This window comes from Jaculus jaculus, chromosome 3 (assembly GCF_020740685.1).
Source record: "Jaculus jaculus isolate mJacJac1 chromosome 3, mJacJac1.mat.Y.cur, whole genome shotgun sequence".
Classification (NCBI taxonomy): Eukaryota; Metazoa; Chordata; class Mammalia; order Rodentia; family Dipodidae; genus Jaculus; species Jaculus jaculus.
Window position 1 is genome coordinate 88745814 of NC_059104.1, and position 16743 is coordinate 88762556.

At 39.1% G+C, this 16743-nt stretch overlaps 1 protein-coding gene across 1 annotated transcript; it reads right to left on the minus strand.

Moving 5' to 3' along the window:
- Window positions 1-761: 761 nt before the first annotated feature.
- Window positions 762-1691, minus strand: LOC101617382 (olfactory receptor 151). Its single transcript, XM_004670602.2, has one exon. The coding sequence runs from the start codon at window positions 1689-1691 to the stop codon at window positions 762-764; it is 930 nt and encodes a 309-aa protein (XP_004670659.1).
- Between the last annotated feature and the right edge of the window lie 15052 nt (window positions 1692-16743).

Sequence of the window (16743 nt, forward strand, 5' to 3'; positions counted from 1 at the left end):
GCTTTAGGTATGTGCGAATATAGACATGTGAGCCACTTTGCATCTGATTTTATGTATGTACTGGGTATTGAAATTGAGTTGGCAGGCTTGAGGAGCAAGTGCCTTTAGCACTGACACATTACCTGCCCCTTGGTTACTTTTGTCAAAAAAAAAAATTATTTGAGAGAGCCACAGAGTGAAAGAGGGAGAAAAAGAGAATAAATGAGCATTCCGGGACCTCCCACAACTGCAAACAAACCCCAGATGCATGTGCCACTTTGTGCATCTGGCTTTATGTGGGTGCTGGGGAATTGAACCTGGACCACAAGGCTATGCAAGCAAGTGCCTTTAACCACTGATCCATCTCCCCGGTTACTTTTTAAAGACATTATACTGACATGTGTGCTACTGTGAGGAAACAAGAATTGAATTTGGGAATATTTTCTGATTCAAAGATAATAAGACTGTGAGTGACTCACAAACTCCATGCTGGTATTTAGTTTGTTACAATAAAAACAGTAACTATTAACCAAATGCCTTAGGATGGAGAGAACATATCTCAAATGAGAGAAATATGACATTAAAATTGACGGGCTGCAAACAGAACTGAGAGAACTGAGAGAATAGAGGGAGGGAAGGAAGAGCAAAGGAGGATGAGGCATTCTTCCAACCAGGGGGAGAAGTGAGTGCTTGTTTCCAATCCACAGTTAGGTAGGCTCACAGAAGGCATCTTATATGTGTTTATACCCACTTACTCACATGAAGAAAGGTTAACATTTGTATCACAGTAGTTTTCTCCTCAGTGTTTTGTGCAGGGCTGACTTCACCTCCTTGTTCCTTAGACTGTAGATCAGGGGGTTGAGCATGGGGATCACGGTGGTGTAGAACACAGAAGCCACATTCTCCTGGGCTAGGGAAGTGGCTGTGGAGGGCTTTAGGTACATGAATGCAGTGGATCCATAGAACAACCCCACAGCTGCAAGGTGGGAGCTGCATGTGCTGAAGGCTTTGGACCTGCCTTCTATGGAGCTGATGTGGAGGATGCTAAACAGGATGAAGGCATAGGAAACCAGGACTGTTAAACTGGTGACAATGATGTTGAATCCAGCTAAAAAGAAGACCGTTATCTCCACATCATAGGTGCTAGAGCAGGATAGCTTCATGAGCGGGAGGATGTCACAGAAGTAGTGGCTGATGAGGACCTCACAATAGTGCAGTTTTACCATGAGGCCAGTCTCTATTGTTGAGCCAATGAGCCCTATGATATAGACCAGTGCCACCAGCAGGGAGCAGAGGGCATGAGACATGATGATGTTGTAAAGCAAAGGGTGGCAGATGGCCACATAGCGATCATAGGCCATCACTGTGAGCATGTAGCACTCAGCAATGACAAAAACAAGGAAGAAGTAGAGCTGAGACATGCACCCCACATAGGAGATGATGTTTTTCTGTGTCATGAAGTTGATGAGCATTTTAGGAGTAATGATGGAAGAGTAGCAGAGATCCACGAGGGACAAGTTGCTGAGGAAGAAGTACATGGGGGTGTGAAGCTGTGTGTTGAGACCAATCAAGGAGATCATGCCCAAGTTCCCCACCATGGTGACCACATAGATTCCCAGGAAGAGGAGGAAGAGGGGCAGCTGGAGCTCTGGCCGGTTTGTCAAGCCTCCAATAATGAACTCTGTCACTGTGGAGTAATTTTCTGCTGCCATTGTGCCTGGTTGGGAGGCCTGTGGGGGTGACAGAAAAAGAGCCTATGGGAGGCTGTCCTTGCCCTGACGGCTATGTTTAGCTGTTTTTCTGCATTTGACACCTGTTAGCCATTCTGGTTATGACAGATGCATCTTGCCCACTCTGCTTATGTTTGTTCACAGGAAGACCAATTTTTAAGGATGTCAGAAATCTTGAGGTGAGAACAGTAGGGCAATTATCTAGGTTTCTTACCTATTTTTCAAATATCTTAGAGCTGTATTTCTCAAAGTGTTATACTTGGACCAGAATCATCATCTTTACTTTATCTTTATATACATGCACATTCTCAGGTTTAATCCCACATTCACTAAATTAGAAAATTGGTGGTGGAGACCAGAAATCTATACTTTACTAATCCCTCTAGGGACACTAATGTCTCTCATTCCTGTAGCTAACATGTATCATTTTAAAATATTTTATAGTTGGAGACTGAATTTGCTTCAGAAGTAGAATTTCCCTGTTATGTATCAAATTTCTCAATATTCAGTTAATAAGCATATTAATATGTAGTTTCAGGGTTATAAGGTAGAAACATCTGTCCTGTTGACTGGCAAGCCCATTTCTATAGCCAAGAGACACAGAAATGGATAAATAACATGAAATAATGAACATTTTAAAATCTTATTTCAAAGATGGATGAGCAGGCTCACACCTGTAATCCCAGCAGTATGGAGGCAAAGGCAGAAGGAATGCCAGGACTTTTAGGTAAACATGCACTACATAGCAAGGTCTCACAAGACAAACAAAACAAAACAAAAATCTCATTACAAATACTACACTTTAATGCAAATGTGGGTTGTCATTAAGTGGTCTTAGTAAATCAAGAGAGTTGAGATTCCAAGGGTGTGGGTCCCAGCACTGCAGTTCCTGTACAACACCTTCAATAGATAGAAACCATGCATGTCTGTGTTATATCCAGACATTCTGATTTCACTGATCTGTGGTTCAATTTGGGCCCCAGGATGTGGTATTATCCTGTCAGTGCTCTGTAGATAATTTATGGTTATTATTATTTTATATCATAATATCAAAATAGCACTATCATGTTCTTAGACAAATATTCAAATTATAGACATGTTTGTAGGAACTATCCACAATTACTGCTGGATACAGTGACAGTACATAACCTCTTCATGTGGAGGAATGTGTTTCTTTCCTAACAACTTACATTCATACTATTTGCTTCCTGATATAGTCATAAACTTTCATATAATGTTCTATAGCTTGCATGTTTCTTTCAAAGATCAATAAGAAAAGTCCTGAAAATATTGGGTGAAATATGTTCAGAGAAGGATTCTAAGCAAACGTGTGTGCCACATCCTGACTTACCAAAGCTTTCTACTTATTACAGATGTGGAACTGGACTCACCTATGCTTTTTCCAGCTCATTACTGCCTTTGTCTGTCATGTGAAGAGGCATGTAAATCTGTGCACTTTCCCTCTAAAGATGTGACTTCATGGTTTTTCCTGACATCTTAGTATGTGCGTAGAAAAAAGGGAATCCTATATTGCCCTGTTTTCATGCTTTATAAAATCAAAACCTTAAAAGCTAATTACCCAAGGTAAAAACCTAGCTAGTAAAAGGAAGGATTAGTAAGTAAAACATAGGACTTTTCACCACCAGTGTTTGTCTCTACTAAACTACATTGTTTGATTGTAGCTTATCTTTGTGAGTTGCCTTATTATTATTGTTATTAAAATTAATTTATTAGGTTTTTGGAGATATATGAGGGATCTTATTGTAAATTTCATTGCATTTTTAAATTTATAAATGTCATACATGTGTTATCCTCATTAGAAAATGAGATGATGCAGTGGCTGATGTTACAAGATCTTACAAGACCTGCTTAGTAGGAGGAAAAATGATTACATCAAAGTGAGAGACTAGTTGTAATGAAGAGATTCAGTAGAGGGAGGAAGTAAGAGGGGGAAAAGGGAGGGTGGTGGAAGGGGATTATATTGATGGTGTATTGTCAATATGTATGGAGGTTTTCAAGAAAAAGAAATTCAGATGAACAACAAAAACAACACACACACAAACCTTCAAAGAAAAAACAAGAGAAAGAAACAAAAACTAAGACATACAAAACTATACTCTGATGATTTGGAATATCATACTGGTAGGGAATAATAACCTTCTAGATTTTTATTTGTATAGATGTATTTATTTATGTGTGTATAAATATATGTATTTTTCCAAGGGCAATTTGTACTCCTTTACATAGTATTTAAAAATTGTTACTTCATATTACTTCTTTAGTAGCTATACTTGATACTATTTTTTAAGATTTTATTTATTTATTTATTTGAGAGAGAGAGAGAGAGAGAGAGAGAGAGAGGGAGAGAGAGGGAGAGAGAGGGAGAGAAGCAGGCGCGCGCGCGCGCGCGCGCACACACACACACACACACACACACACACACACACACAGAGAGAGAGAGAGAGAGACAGAGAGAGAATGGGTGCCCCAGAGCTGCAGACAAACTCCAGATGCAAGCACCACCTTGTGCATCTGGCTTTATGTGGGATCTGGGGAATTGAACCTGGGTCTTTAGGTTCACAGGCAAGCACCTTAACTGGTAAGCCATCCCTCTAGCCCTTGATACTATTTTTTTATTGCATGTAAAAACAAGTATTAAGGCCTTAGAATTAGGTCTGAAGATATGAAAATCTGCGTTTCCCAGAAGCTTTTTATGTTAAATTATTAGTAGTGGGGTATTTCACTTTATAATAGTACCTGAAAAAACTGTGATTACTAAATATTATATTACCATTTATTACAAAGGAGAAATTAACTTTTTGCTAAAATGACAGACTAATAAAATTCTCATATCCCCTTTGACCCAACCTCTGCCTTCAGAAACAAAGGGAAATACAGAAAAATGTACCCTGAACAACTTTCATGTAGATTAAACTGCTTTGATCTATTTATAGCAGAATGGATGTCATTCACTGAATGCAGTGAAAATTGGAACAACATTGTACAGGAGAAACCTGGACAGCCTGGATTTAAAATTTTTCTCCCATTATCTCCTAACAATATGAATGTGGTAAATGTGAGCAACATATTTCATGTGGGTTAGTACTGTTATGACCTCTAGATTTACCCAGCTTACAGAAGCTCAAGGTTGCTGTCGATGAGAACATAGCACACAGAGACAAAGCACTTGGAGATGAAGGTAAACAGCTGTATGGCTGTAAAGGAAATATAGAAGAGAGAGTTCATGGGAGAAAGCTTTTCCTTAAACAGCTCTTGAGTATGAGATTAAATACCTGTGTTGAGGGAAACTTCAAGGGATGTCTTTGGTTTCAACAGCTAGCAAATGCTAGAAGCATATAGTACAGATTTATATCCAGCACTAAATTTGATCAAAGGGCCCAAAACACTTATGAAAAGTGAGTCATCATGATTGGGGAGCTCCAGGTGTTATTCACATATTTGTGTAAAACATCTCTTGGGATGTCCTTACTCTGGAGATTGTGATCCTCTCTAAAGGAACAATTAGAGTTTTGGTTTCATTTGCTCTGGGAATCATGTCCCTTTCCATCTAGGCATGTATTTTGTAGTTATGGAAACTTAAGGTCTGATGGGAGCATTTAGCACAAAGAGCCCAGTTATCACGATCATTATCATGACCACCACCATCACCACCACCATCATTGCCACAATTACCCCAGACACTACTGGCAACATCATCGTCAGTTAGTGCCATGACGGCTGTTACTCTTCATTAGAAAGGCATCATCAGCTATCATTGAGATTTTTTTTTTAAAGGGTTTTGAAAATAAACTCAAAACGATTTCTTAGGAAAAGCTGTATAGTTTCAGTAAAGGAATACTAAATTTGTAAGAAACCTTGAATCTGTCTCCCTACTAGAGTATACAAAGGAGAAGGTGGGGCAGCATTGCAAGATGGACCCATAAGAGCTTTTCATTCATGTATACATGTTCACTTGGGAAATTTGTTCATAAGATAATTTTCACTTTAGGAACATACTTAGTATTACATGATTGATGAAGATATTCTTTTTTGGGGGGGTTCAAGATAGGGTCTCGCTCTAGCCCAAGCTGACCTGGAACTCACTATGTAGTCTCAGGGAGGCCTTGAAGTCACGGTGATCCTCCCACCTCTGCCTCCGGAGTGCTGGGATTAAAGACATGCGCCACCATGCCCAGCTTGATGAAGATATTCTTATGGAAGAGTTTCAAGTTGAAATCTTTATTTGGAGGTAATTATAGATTGCATATGGTAGTTTACGATCATTCAGGAACTCCCATGTTAGACTTTTTGCTGTTTCACTGAATTTTACCATTTTGTGAAAGAATTTCACAGCATTACACCCTGGATGCCAACATTGACAAAATCCATTGATTTTACTTATATTTAAGTTTAACTTAAAAAAATTTATTTATTTATTTGAGAGAGAGAGAGAGAGAGAGAGAGAGAGAGAGAGAGAGAGAGAGAGAGAGAGAGAGAATGGGCATAACCAGGGCCTCCAGCCACTGCAAATGAACTCCAGATGCATGTTCCTCCTTGTGCATCTAGCTTATATGGGTCTGGGGAATTGAACCAGGGTTCTTTGGCTTTGCAGGCAAATGCCTTAACCACCAAGCTATCTTCTCCAGCCCCAGTTTTACTTTTGTATGTGTGTGTGTTCAGTTCTATTTAATTGTTTTAACTAAACAGACTCATATTTCAGCCAATATAATTAACACAAAACCCATCACCTTCATTTTTTCATTTGAAAGCATGCTTTGATTTCTGTTACCATGAAAAGTAACCTATTATCACTTTAGTATCATTATAGAATCTTCAAATGTACCAAATTTTATGTTGTTTAGTCCATTATCATTATAATGCCTTTTTTTGGAGGTAGAATCTCACTCTAGCTCAGGCTGACCTGAAAATCACTATGTAGTCTCAGGGTGGCCTCGAACTCATGGTGATCCTTCTGCCTCTGCCTCTCAAGCCACTGTTAATAATTTTATTGATCAAATATTTCTAACTTTACCATTTGAAATTATCTTTGGTTTGTCTCTGAATCATGATAGTAGCCTGCACCTTCCTTGCCTTCTGATATGACAAGACATTCTAATCTATCTCATGATTTTCATTTTTTAGAACTGGAACCGACCATTTCTCTAAGAAATTTAGCTTCTTTTAGTAGGGAAATGATATTTTAGGAACATAAACCTGATGTTAGAGTCTCATTGTTTCTGGATTCATCATGGTGTCTTGGTCTTTTGGAAGAGGGAGGAACTGCAGAGCTCTCAAATGGTCCTTCACTCCCCCTCTCACTTTTGAAATAAAAATGTTCAGTAATGGTACTATGATGTGCTTTAATGTTCATTCTGGGACACTTTTGATGGGTGCGATATTTCTTTTTCATTAATTTTGAGCTTTATGGTAGGAGCATATTGCAAGTTGGTTACATTCCAGTTGGGTTATACTTATCTCCTGTCTTCTGCACACACTTCACTGGCATCCGTGGAGATATTGGTATTCACTGTGGGATCATGAATGCATTAGTCAGTCTCTGCAGAGGAGAGGGGGGACAATGCCTCAGGATATTCCTTTCTACCCTGTGGCTTTTACAGTCTTTCCACCCCCTCTTCCACAATGTTCCCAAGTCTACTTCAGTGTTGAGCTTTCTGCAACCTCTGAATTTCTGCTTTGATGAGTTAGTTATGAGTTTCCTCAGTGTCTATCACTAACTCCTTTGAGCTGGTTGTCAGGCTAGCAAGTGATAGGAGCTCTCAGATTTAAATCATCACTCTGTAATGTCTCCTGGGTCCTGGCAAATGTAAAAGAGATGGCTCATCTAGTGCTTGGCAGTTGGCTATCTTTTCTTGTCATATTGATGGATATTGCTTCTCCTGGGTTTTTGATGCCAACTTAAAAATAAGAGATTCTTGGGACTGAGGAAATGGTTCAGTAGTTAAAGGCACTTGCTTGCAAAGCCTGCAGTCCAAGTTCAATTCCCCAGCAAAGCCAGATATGCAAAGTGGCACATGTATCTGGAGTTTGTTTGTAGTGGCAGGAGAGCCTGATGTACCTATGTGGGTTCCTGTATTCTCCGGGCCTGGCCATCGTTCCCCCTGAGGGCACCCAGGCAACCCAGGCGGATGAGCGTGTGATGAGAGAAACACTCCCGGCTCTTTCAGTTTATTGTCAGTGAAATGTGTTTATAAGCATCTGAGGGTGGGAGGAAGGTCCTAAGGGGATTGGATGTACCAAGTTCATTTCTGATGCCTAATTAGCATATGGGGACATTCATTCTAGCACATAGGCAATGGCGGGCTGGTGGGGGGGAGGGTCAGGTGATGTAGGGTAACAGGAGGATGGGCTGTGTGAAGGCTGATAAGGAGTTTCCTAGGCAACTGGCCAAAGGTTACAGAGCTATGGGCAGAACCTAAGTTCAGGTGAGCCAGGCTGGGAAAGGGAGTGGCCTCCTGTAGCCCCCGGGGTTCTTAGCTGTGCCTAGAAGCCCAGGCCCCTCTCCCGAAGGCTCCAGTCTGTGCCTGGCAGTGCCAGACACACCCATGTTCTTTTTGTCTGTCTTTCTCCCAAATAAAGAAGTTTTATTTATTTATTATTATTAACAACATATTTTATATGGGTACATCATGTGTTGGTACCCTCTTTTCCCTCATCCTTGCCCCATTCTCCCAGGGGCCTTCCACAGTGGGGTTGCAGGTATTCCCATGGGATTGTGGGTTATGCATTGTGGGAGCAGCAGTCAGTTTTTTTGGGGAGACAGTGCCTCTGGGCATGATGTCTCAACCTGTGGGTCTTACAATCTTTCCACTCCCTCTTCCACAAAATTCCCTGAGCTGTGGTGGATGTGTTTTAAGTCTACTTCAGTGAGGAGTTCTTAAGAGCCTCTAATCTCTGCTTTGGTAGGTGTTGAGTATCTCAGGCCTGTGTCCTTCACTCTGGTACTGGTTGTCAGGTTCAGCATGGAAGCAGCGCTCTTGTTCGTCTCAATTCCTCTGTAATTTCAGCTGTGGCTTGATGAAGTGCGAGGGGTAATTTATCTCCTTGGGCCTCTGTACCTTCTGAAAAAATATAAAAAGAAAAAAGAAAATCAGATTCTCCAACAGAAAGTAAAGTCATCATAGTTTAAATGGGATAAGCATTATAAATTTAGGGAGAATTTGATATATGTAGTCCCCTTTTTAGCCAAAAATTAGTAAGAGCTTGACATTGGGGAGAATAATCTTTGTCTCCATAGGATTCTGATCTGGTTCCCAATTCCAGATACAGGTTCCTTTACACTGAGTGAATCTCTTAGCCAATCAGAAAGATATTGGTTACCCACCAAGTCTGTGTGCTACTATTGCACTGGTGTGTACATCCTGTCAGGGTGTTTCCTTCAGAGCTTAGACCTCTGGTTGCTCAGATCATTGTTGGCCTCTTATGTCAATAGCATATGGTGTCTTCAGCAATAGGGTCTTAGCTTTTGTCTCAGGTGGGTGATCAAGTGCTTTGACAGAAGTCTGACTTGATTTGGGGACCTCCTAAGTATCTCTGATCCACAGCTCATTGCAGGTAGGAACCGATTTCTGGTACTGGGTGTTATATACCAAAGACAAAAATAAATAAATAAATAAATAAATAAATAAATAAATAAATAAATAAATAAATAAAGTTAAGCTTCATCCCACACACTCCAGGGTCCTTCTTTTCAGGTGCTATACCCTTAGTCCTGTTGAGGGGTATAACTTTTAGTCTATCTTCAGGGATAAAGGTTTCTATGGTACCAGTTCATTTTGGATTTAGTTTTGTGTTTGTTTCCCCCTATCCTTCTCTTTCATCCCCCCAAATCCTTCCATTCCTATTGTTTGGGCCTTGAGTTGCCTATCAGGTATGTCAGCAATTCAAGCTGGTACAGGTTAGGAACTGCAGATAAGTAAGACCATGCGCCACTTATCTTTCTGAGATTGTGTCAGTTCTCTGTGTATGATCTCTTCCAAGTCTGTTCATTTGTCTACAGATTTCATTGTATCACTTTTCCTTACTGCTGAGTAGAATTCCATTATGTAAATATACCGCAACTTTGTTATCCATTCATCCAATGATGGGCACCTGGGTTTATTCCAGTTCTTAGCTATTATGAGCTGAGCAGTTATAAACATGGTTGAGCAAATATCTCTGTAGTGAAGCATTTAGGATAAATGCTCAGTAAGGGAATAAATGGGTCTGTTAGCAGCTATATATTAATCCTTTTCAGGAATCTTCATATTGATTTCCATAGTGGTTATACAAGTTTACATTCCAGAAACAGTGTACGAGGGTTCCTCTTTCCCCACATCTTCATCAACATTTGTTATCATTTGATTATTTTTTAAACAGAGATGAGAAAATTGTTTATTTTGTTTTTATTTACTTATTAATTTGAGAGAGAGAGAGAGAGAGAGAGAGAGAGGGAGAATGGGTATGCCAGGACCTCAAGCCACTGCAAACAAACTCCAGATGCATGTGCCACCTTGTGCATCGGCTTACATGGGTCCTGGGAAATCAAACTGAGGTCCTTTGGCTTTGCAGGCAAGCATCTTAACTTCTAAGCCATTTCTACAGTCCTCATTTGATTTTTCAATGATAACCATCTTTACTGGAGTAAGGTGGAATCTTATAGTTGTTTTAATTTGCATTTCCCTAATGGTTAGGTGATGTTGAACATTTTCTTAAGTGTGTGTTAGTAATCTGTATCTCTTCCTCTGAGAACTCATTATTCAGTTTTTGCCCCATTTAAAAAATATCTTATTTTTATTTATCTATTTGATAGAGAAAGAAGGAGGGAGGAAGAGAGAGAGAGAGAATGGTAATACACAGGCCTCCAGCCACGACAAACGAACTCCAGATGCATGTGCCCCCTTGTGCATCTGGCTAATGTGGGTCCTGGGGAATTAAACCTGGGTCCTTTGGCTTTTCAGGAAAACACCTTAACCACTCAGCCATCCCTCCAGCCCTCACCCCATTTTTTGAATGGGTTGTTTGGTTTTTTTTGTTGTTGCTTTTTACTTTCTTTCTGTTTTTTTTATTTATTGACAATTTCCGTAATTGTGTACAATAACCCATGGCAATTCCCTTCCTTTCCCCCCCACTTTCCCCTTTGAAACTCCACTCTCCATCATATCCCCTCCCCTCTCAATCAGTTTCTTTTTTATTTTGATGTCATGATCTTTTCCTCCTATTATGATGGTCTTGTGTAGGTAGTATCAGGCACTGTGAGGTCCTGGATATCCAGGTCATTTTGTGTCTTGGGGGAGCACTTTGTAAGGAGTCCTACCCTTCCTTTGGCTCTTACATACTTTCTGCCACCTCTTCTGCAATAGACCCTGAGCCTTGGAAGGTGTGATACAGATATTGCAGTGATAAATGAGTCTTTTTTTTTTTTTTTTTTTTGAGGTAGGGTATCACTCTAGTTCAGGCTGACCTGGAACTCACTATAGTCTTAGGGTGACTTCAAACTCACGCAAGCCCATTTTTTAATTGGGTTGTTTGATTTCTTATTATTTAGTTTTTGAGTTCTTTGTATATCCTAGATACTAATTCTCTGTCAGATGAATAGCTGGCAAAGATTTTCTCCCATTCTGTAGGTTGCCTCTTTGCTCTATCCACAGTGTCCTTTGCTTTACAAAAGCTTTGTAATTTCATGAGGTCCCAGCATTGATCTGTGGTTTTATTTCCTGAGCAATTGGGGTTATATTCAGCAAGTCTTTGCCAATACCAACATGTTGAAGGGTTTCCTCTACTTTTTCCTCTAGCAGTTTCAGAGTTTCAGGTCTGAGTTTTTTAAAGCTTTCATTCTAGAGATCCTTCATTTCCTTGGATAGGTTTATTCCAAGGTGCTTTATTTATTTATTTTTTGATGCAATTGTGAATGGGGGTGCTTCTCTGATTTCATCCTCTGTGTGTTTGTTAATAACATATAGAAAGGCTATTTATTTTAGTGTATTTATTTTGTATTCTGCTACATGGCTGTAGGTGTTTATCAGCTCTAACAGTTTGCTGGTAGAGTCTTTAGGGTCCTTTATGTATAGAATCATGTCATCTGCAAATAATAACTTGATCTCTTCCTTTTTCTGCTTGTACCCATCTTATGTGTGTCTCTTGCCTTATTGTGATGGCTAAGACTTCCTTTACTATATTAAATAAAAGTAGGGACAGTGGACACCCTTGTCTTGTTCCTAATTTTATTGGAAATGCTTCAAGTTTTTCTCCATTTGGTATTATGTTGGCTGTAGGTTTGTCTTAAATAGCCTTTATTATGTTGAGATATGTTCCTTTTATTCCCAGTCTTTGTAGAACTTTTATCATGAAGGGATGTTGGATTTTGTCAAATGTTTTTTCTGTGTCTATGAGATGATCATGTAGTTTTTTAAATTTTATTTTATTTTATTTTTTATCTTTTCACAATTTTTACTAACATTTTCCATGTTTATAAAAAATATCCCATGGTAATACCCTCCCCCCCACACTTTCCCCTTTGAAATTCCATTCTCCATCATATTACCTCCCCATCTCAATCATTCTACTTACATATATACAATACCAACCTATTAATTATCCTCCTCCCTTCCTTTCTCTTCCCTTTATATCTCCTTTTTAACTTACTGGCCTCTGCTTCTAAGTATTTTCCTTCTCACGCAGAAGCCCAATCATCTGTAGCTAGGATCCACATATGAGGGAGAACATGTGGTGCTTGGCTTTCTGGGCCTGGGTTACCTCACTTAGTAGAATCCTTTCCAGGTCCATCCATTTTTCTGCAAATTTCATAACTTCATTTTTCTTTACCACTGAGTAGAACTCCATTGTATAAATGTGCCACATCTTCATTATCCACTCATCACTTGAGGGACATCTAGGCTGGTTCCATTTCCCAGCTATTATAAATTGAGCAGCAATAAACATGGTTGAGCACGTACTTCTAAGGAAATGAGATGAGACCTTAGGATATATGCCTAGGAGTTCTATAGCTGGATCATATGGTAGATCAATCTTTAGCTGTTTTAGGAACCTCCACACTGATTTCCACAATGGCTGGACCAGATTGCATTCCTACCAGCAGTGTAGAAGGGTTCCTCTTTTTCCACATCCCTGCCAACATTTATGATCATTTGTTTTCATGATGGTGGCCAATCTGACAGGAGTGAGATGGAATCTCAATGTAGTTTTAATCTGCATTTCCCTGATGACTAGTGACGTAGAACATTTGTTTAGATGCTTATATGCCACTCATATTTCTTCCTTTGAGAATGCTCTATTTAGCTCCATAGCCCATTTTTTGATTGGCTTATTTGATTCCTTATTATATAACTTTTTGAGTTCTTTGTATATCCTAGATATTAATCCTCTATCAGATGTATAGCTGGCAAAGATTTTTTCCCATTCTGTAGGTTGCCTCTTTGCTTTATTCACTGTGTCCTTTGCAGTGCAAAATCTTTGTAATTTCATGAGGTCCCAGTGATTAATCTGTGGATTTATTGCCTGAGCAATTGGGGTTGTATTCAGAAAGCCTTTGCCAAAAAATAGGATGTCAGTAAGGAAAGGATAAAATAGTGAGGACTTTACCCAGGAGTGGTAGAGGTTAATAGGTCTGATGTTGCCTATGTTTCCTTTGAAGTCTGATATAAATCATCGTGCATTCAGAACTGGAGAGATGGTTTAGCGATTAAGGTGCTTACCTGCAAAGCTAAAGGACCCAGGTTCGATCCGCCAGGACCCACGTAAGCCAGATGCACAAGGTCGCATATGGGTCTGGAGTTTGTTTGCAGCAGCTGAAGGTCCATTCTTTCTCTATCTTCCTCTTTCTCTCTCAAATAAATAAGATAAATAAAAAAAAATCATCGTACATCCAAAAACACCTTTTAAAAAAAAGTTATTTGCAAGCAGAGAGAGAGAGAAGACACACAGAGAAAATAGGCGTGTAAGGGTCTCCAGCCACTGCAGACAAGCTCCAGATGCCACTCCACTGTGCATCTGGCTTTCCTTGGGTACTGAGGAGTCACACCTGGGCCGTGAGGTTTTGCAGGAAAGCACCTTAGCTGCGGCATCATTTTTCAGCCCCCAAACTCACCTTTTAAGCTCTAGACAATCAGTAGAGGTGCTTGCTGTGGTGGTTTGATTCAGGTGTCCCCCATAAACTTAGGTGTTCTGAATACTAGGTCCCCAGCTGATGGAGATTTGGGAATGAATGCTTCCTGGAGGCAGTGTATTCTTGGGGGCGGGCTTATGGGTGTTATAGCCAGTTTCGCTTTGCCAGTGTTTGACATACTCTCTCGTTGCTTTTGTCCACCTTATGTTGGCCAGGAGGTGATGTTCATCCTCTGCTCATGCCATCGTTTCCCCCTGCCATCATGGAGCTTCCCCCTTGAGTCTGTAAGCCAAAATAAACCTCCCCCCACCCTGCCAAAAAAAAGAAAGTCTTTGCCAAGACCAATATGTTGAAGGGTTTCCCCTACTTTTTCCTTTAGCAGTTTCAGAGTTTCAGGTCTGATGTTAAAGTCTTTAATCCATTTGGACTTAATTCTTGTGCAGATCATGTAATTTTTGTCCTTCAGTCCATTTATATACTGTATTACATTTATTGATTTGCATATGTTGAACCATCCCTGTATCTCTGGTATAAAGCCTACTTGGTCAGGGTGAATGGTCTTTATGATATATTCTTATATTTTGCTTGTAAATATTTTGTCGAGAATTTTTGTATCTATGTTCATGAGAGAGATTGGTCTGTAATTTTTGTTTTTTGTTCTGTCTTTGTCTGGTTTTGGTATCAGGGTGATCCTGGACTCATAGAAGGGGGGTGGTAGGATCCCTTCCTTTTTTATTTTATGGAAAAGTTTTAGAAGCATTGGTGAAAGTTCTTCCATGAAGGTCTGGTAAAATTCACCAGTGAATCCAACTGGGCCTGCACTTTTTTTAGTTGGGAATTTTTTTTTTTTTTTTTTTTTTATAACTGCTTGGATCTCCATTCTTGTTATAGGTCTACGTAAGTGGTTAACCTCATCTTGGTATAATTTATGTAGAATATATAAATCAAGGAAATCACATATTTCTTTCAGATTTTCAAACTTAGTGAAGGATATATTCTTATAGTATGTCCCTTTGATTTTTTGAATTTCTCTAGTATAAGGTAATGGTGCCTTTTTCATCTCTAATTTTATTAATTTGTGTCTCTTCTCTTTCTTTTGGTCAGATTTGCAAAGGGTTTATCAATCTTGTTTATACAAACCAACTCTTTGTTTCATTGATTATTTGGATTTTTTTGTTTGTTTCTATTTCATTAATTTCTGCCCTAATCTTTATTATTTCTTCCCATCTACTAATTTTTGGTTTGCCTTGTTCTTTTTCCAAGGCCTTAAGGTGAAGCATTAAGCTGTTTACTTGAGACCTTTCTAATTTCTTAATATAGGAACATCAATCTATAAATTTCCCTCTTAGGACTGCCTTCATTGTGTCCCAAAGGTTTTGGTATGTCATGTTCTCATTGTCATTTGATTCTATGAATTTTTTTATTTCTTTATTGATTTCTTCATTGACCCATTCATTATTTAGTAGTGTATTGTTTAATTTCCATGATTTTGTGTATGCAAGATACCTTTACTTGCTATTGATTTGTAATTTGATCCCATTGTGATCAGATAGAGTGTAAGGAATTATTTCAATTTTCCTGTATTTCTTAAGATTTACTTTGTGTCCTAATATACGGTCTAGTTTAGAGAATGTTCCATGTGCTGCTGAAAAGAATGTATATTCTGCAGCATTTGGATGAAATGTCCTGTAGATATCTGTTAGGTCCATTCCTTCTATGACCTCATTTAGTCCAGATGCCTCTCTGTTTATTTTTTCCTGGGATGACCTGTAAATTGATGAGAGTGTTGAAGTCACCCACTACCACTGTGTTTGGTATTATCTGTGACCTCAGTTCTAATAGCATTTGTTTGATGAATTTAGGGGCCCCCATGTTATATGTATATATGTTTAGGATTGTAATGTCCTCCTGTTGGAGGGTGCCTTTAATCAATATAAAGTGGCCTTCCTTGTCTTTCTTAACTAATGTTGAACTGATATGAGGATAGTAACCCCTGCGTGTTTTCTAGGTCTATTTGCTTGAAACACTGTTTTCTAACATTTCACCCTAAGATAGTGTCCATCCTTTGTAGAAAGGTGGGTTTCTTGGAGGCAACAAACTGAAGGATCCTGCTTTTTAACCCAGTCTGCAAACCTATGCCTTTTGGTTGGAGCATTGAGTCCATTGATTTTAAGAGATAATATTGAAAGGTGTGTATTCATTTTTGCCATTTATTTGTTGTTCTTCTGGTTTTACCTTTGCTCTTTTGTGTTAACTAGTATTTGAGTATTTTTTGTTTTTTTTCCCAGTTCTTTATATGTGTGCTTTTCTTTTTCTTCAGCATGGAGGATTCTTTCAAGTATTTTCTGTAGAGCTGGTTTTGTCTTCAAGTACTCCTTTAGCTTGCTTTTGACGTGGTATGTCCTTATTTTTCCATCTATTTGAATGGATAGCTTTGCAGGATAAAGTAGCCTTGGTTGACAGTTGTTATCTTTCAGGACTTGGAATACATCACTCCATGCCCTTCTGGCTTTTAAAGTATGTATTGCATAATCTGCTGTAATCCCGATGGTCTTGCCTTTGTAAGTAACTTGAGTTTTCTCTCTAACTGCTTTCAATATATTTTTTCTTTTGATTATGTGTTTGGTAGTTTGATTATAATATGGCGAGGAGAGGTTCTTTCCAGGTTTTGTCTGGCTGGTGTTTTAAAGCCTTCCTGCATCTGCATTGGCACCTCTTTCCCAATTTGGGGGAAGTTTTCTTCTATGATTTTGTTGAAGACACCTACTATGCCTTTGGAGTGAAATTCTTCTTCTACTATGCCCTGAATTCTTATGTTTGATCTTTTCATAGTGTCCTGAATATCTTGAAATTCCCACTCATACTTTTCTATTAGTTTGTCTTTCTCTTTGTTGGACTGTATTAGATCTGCCA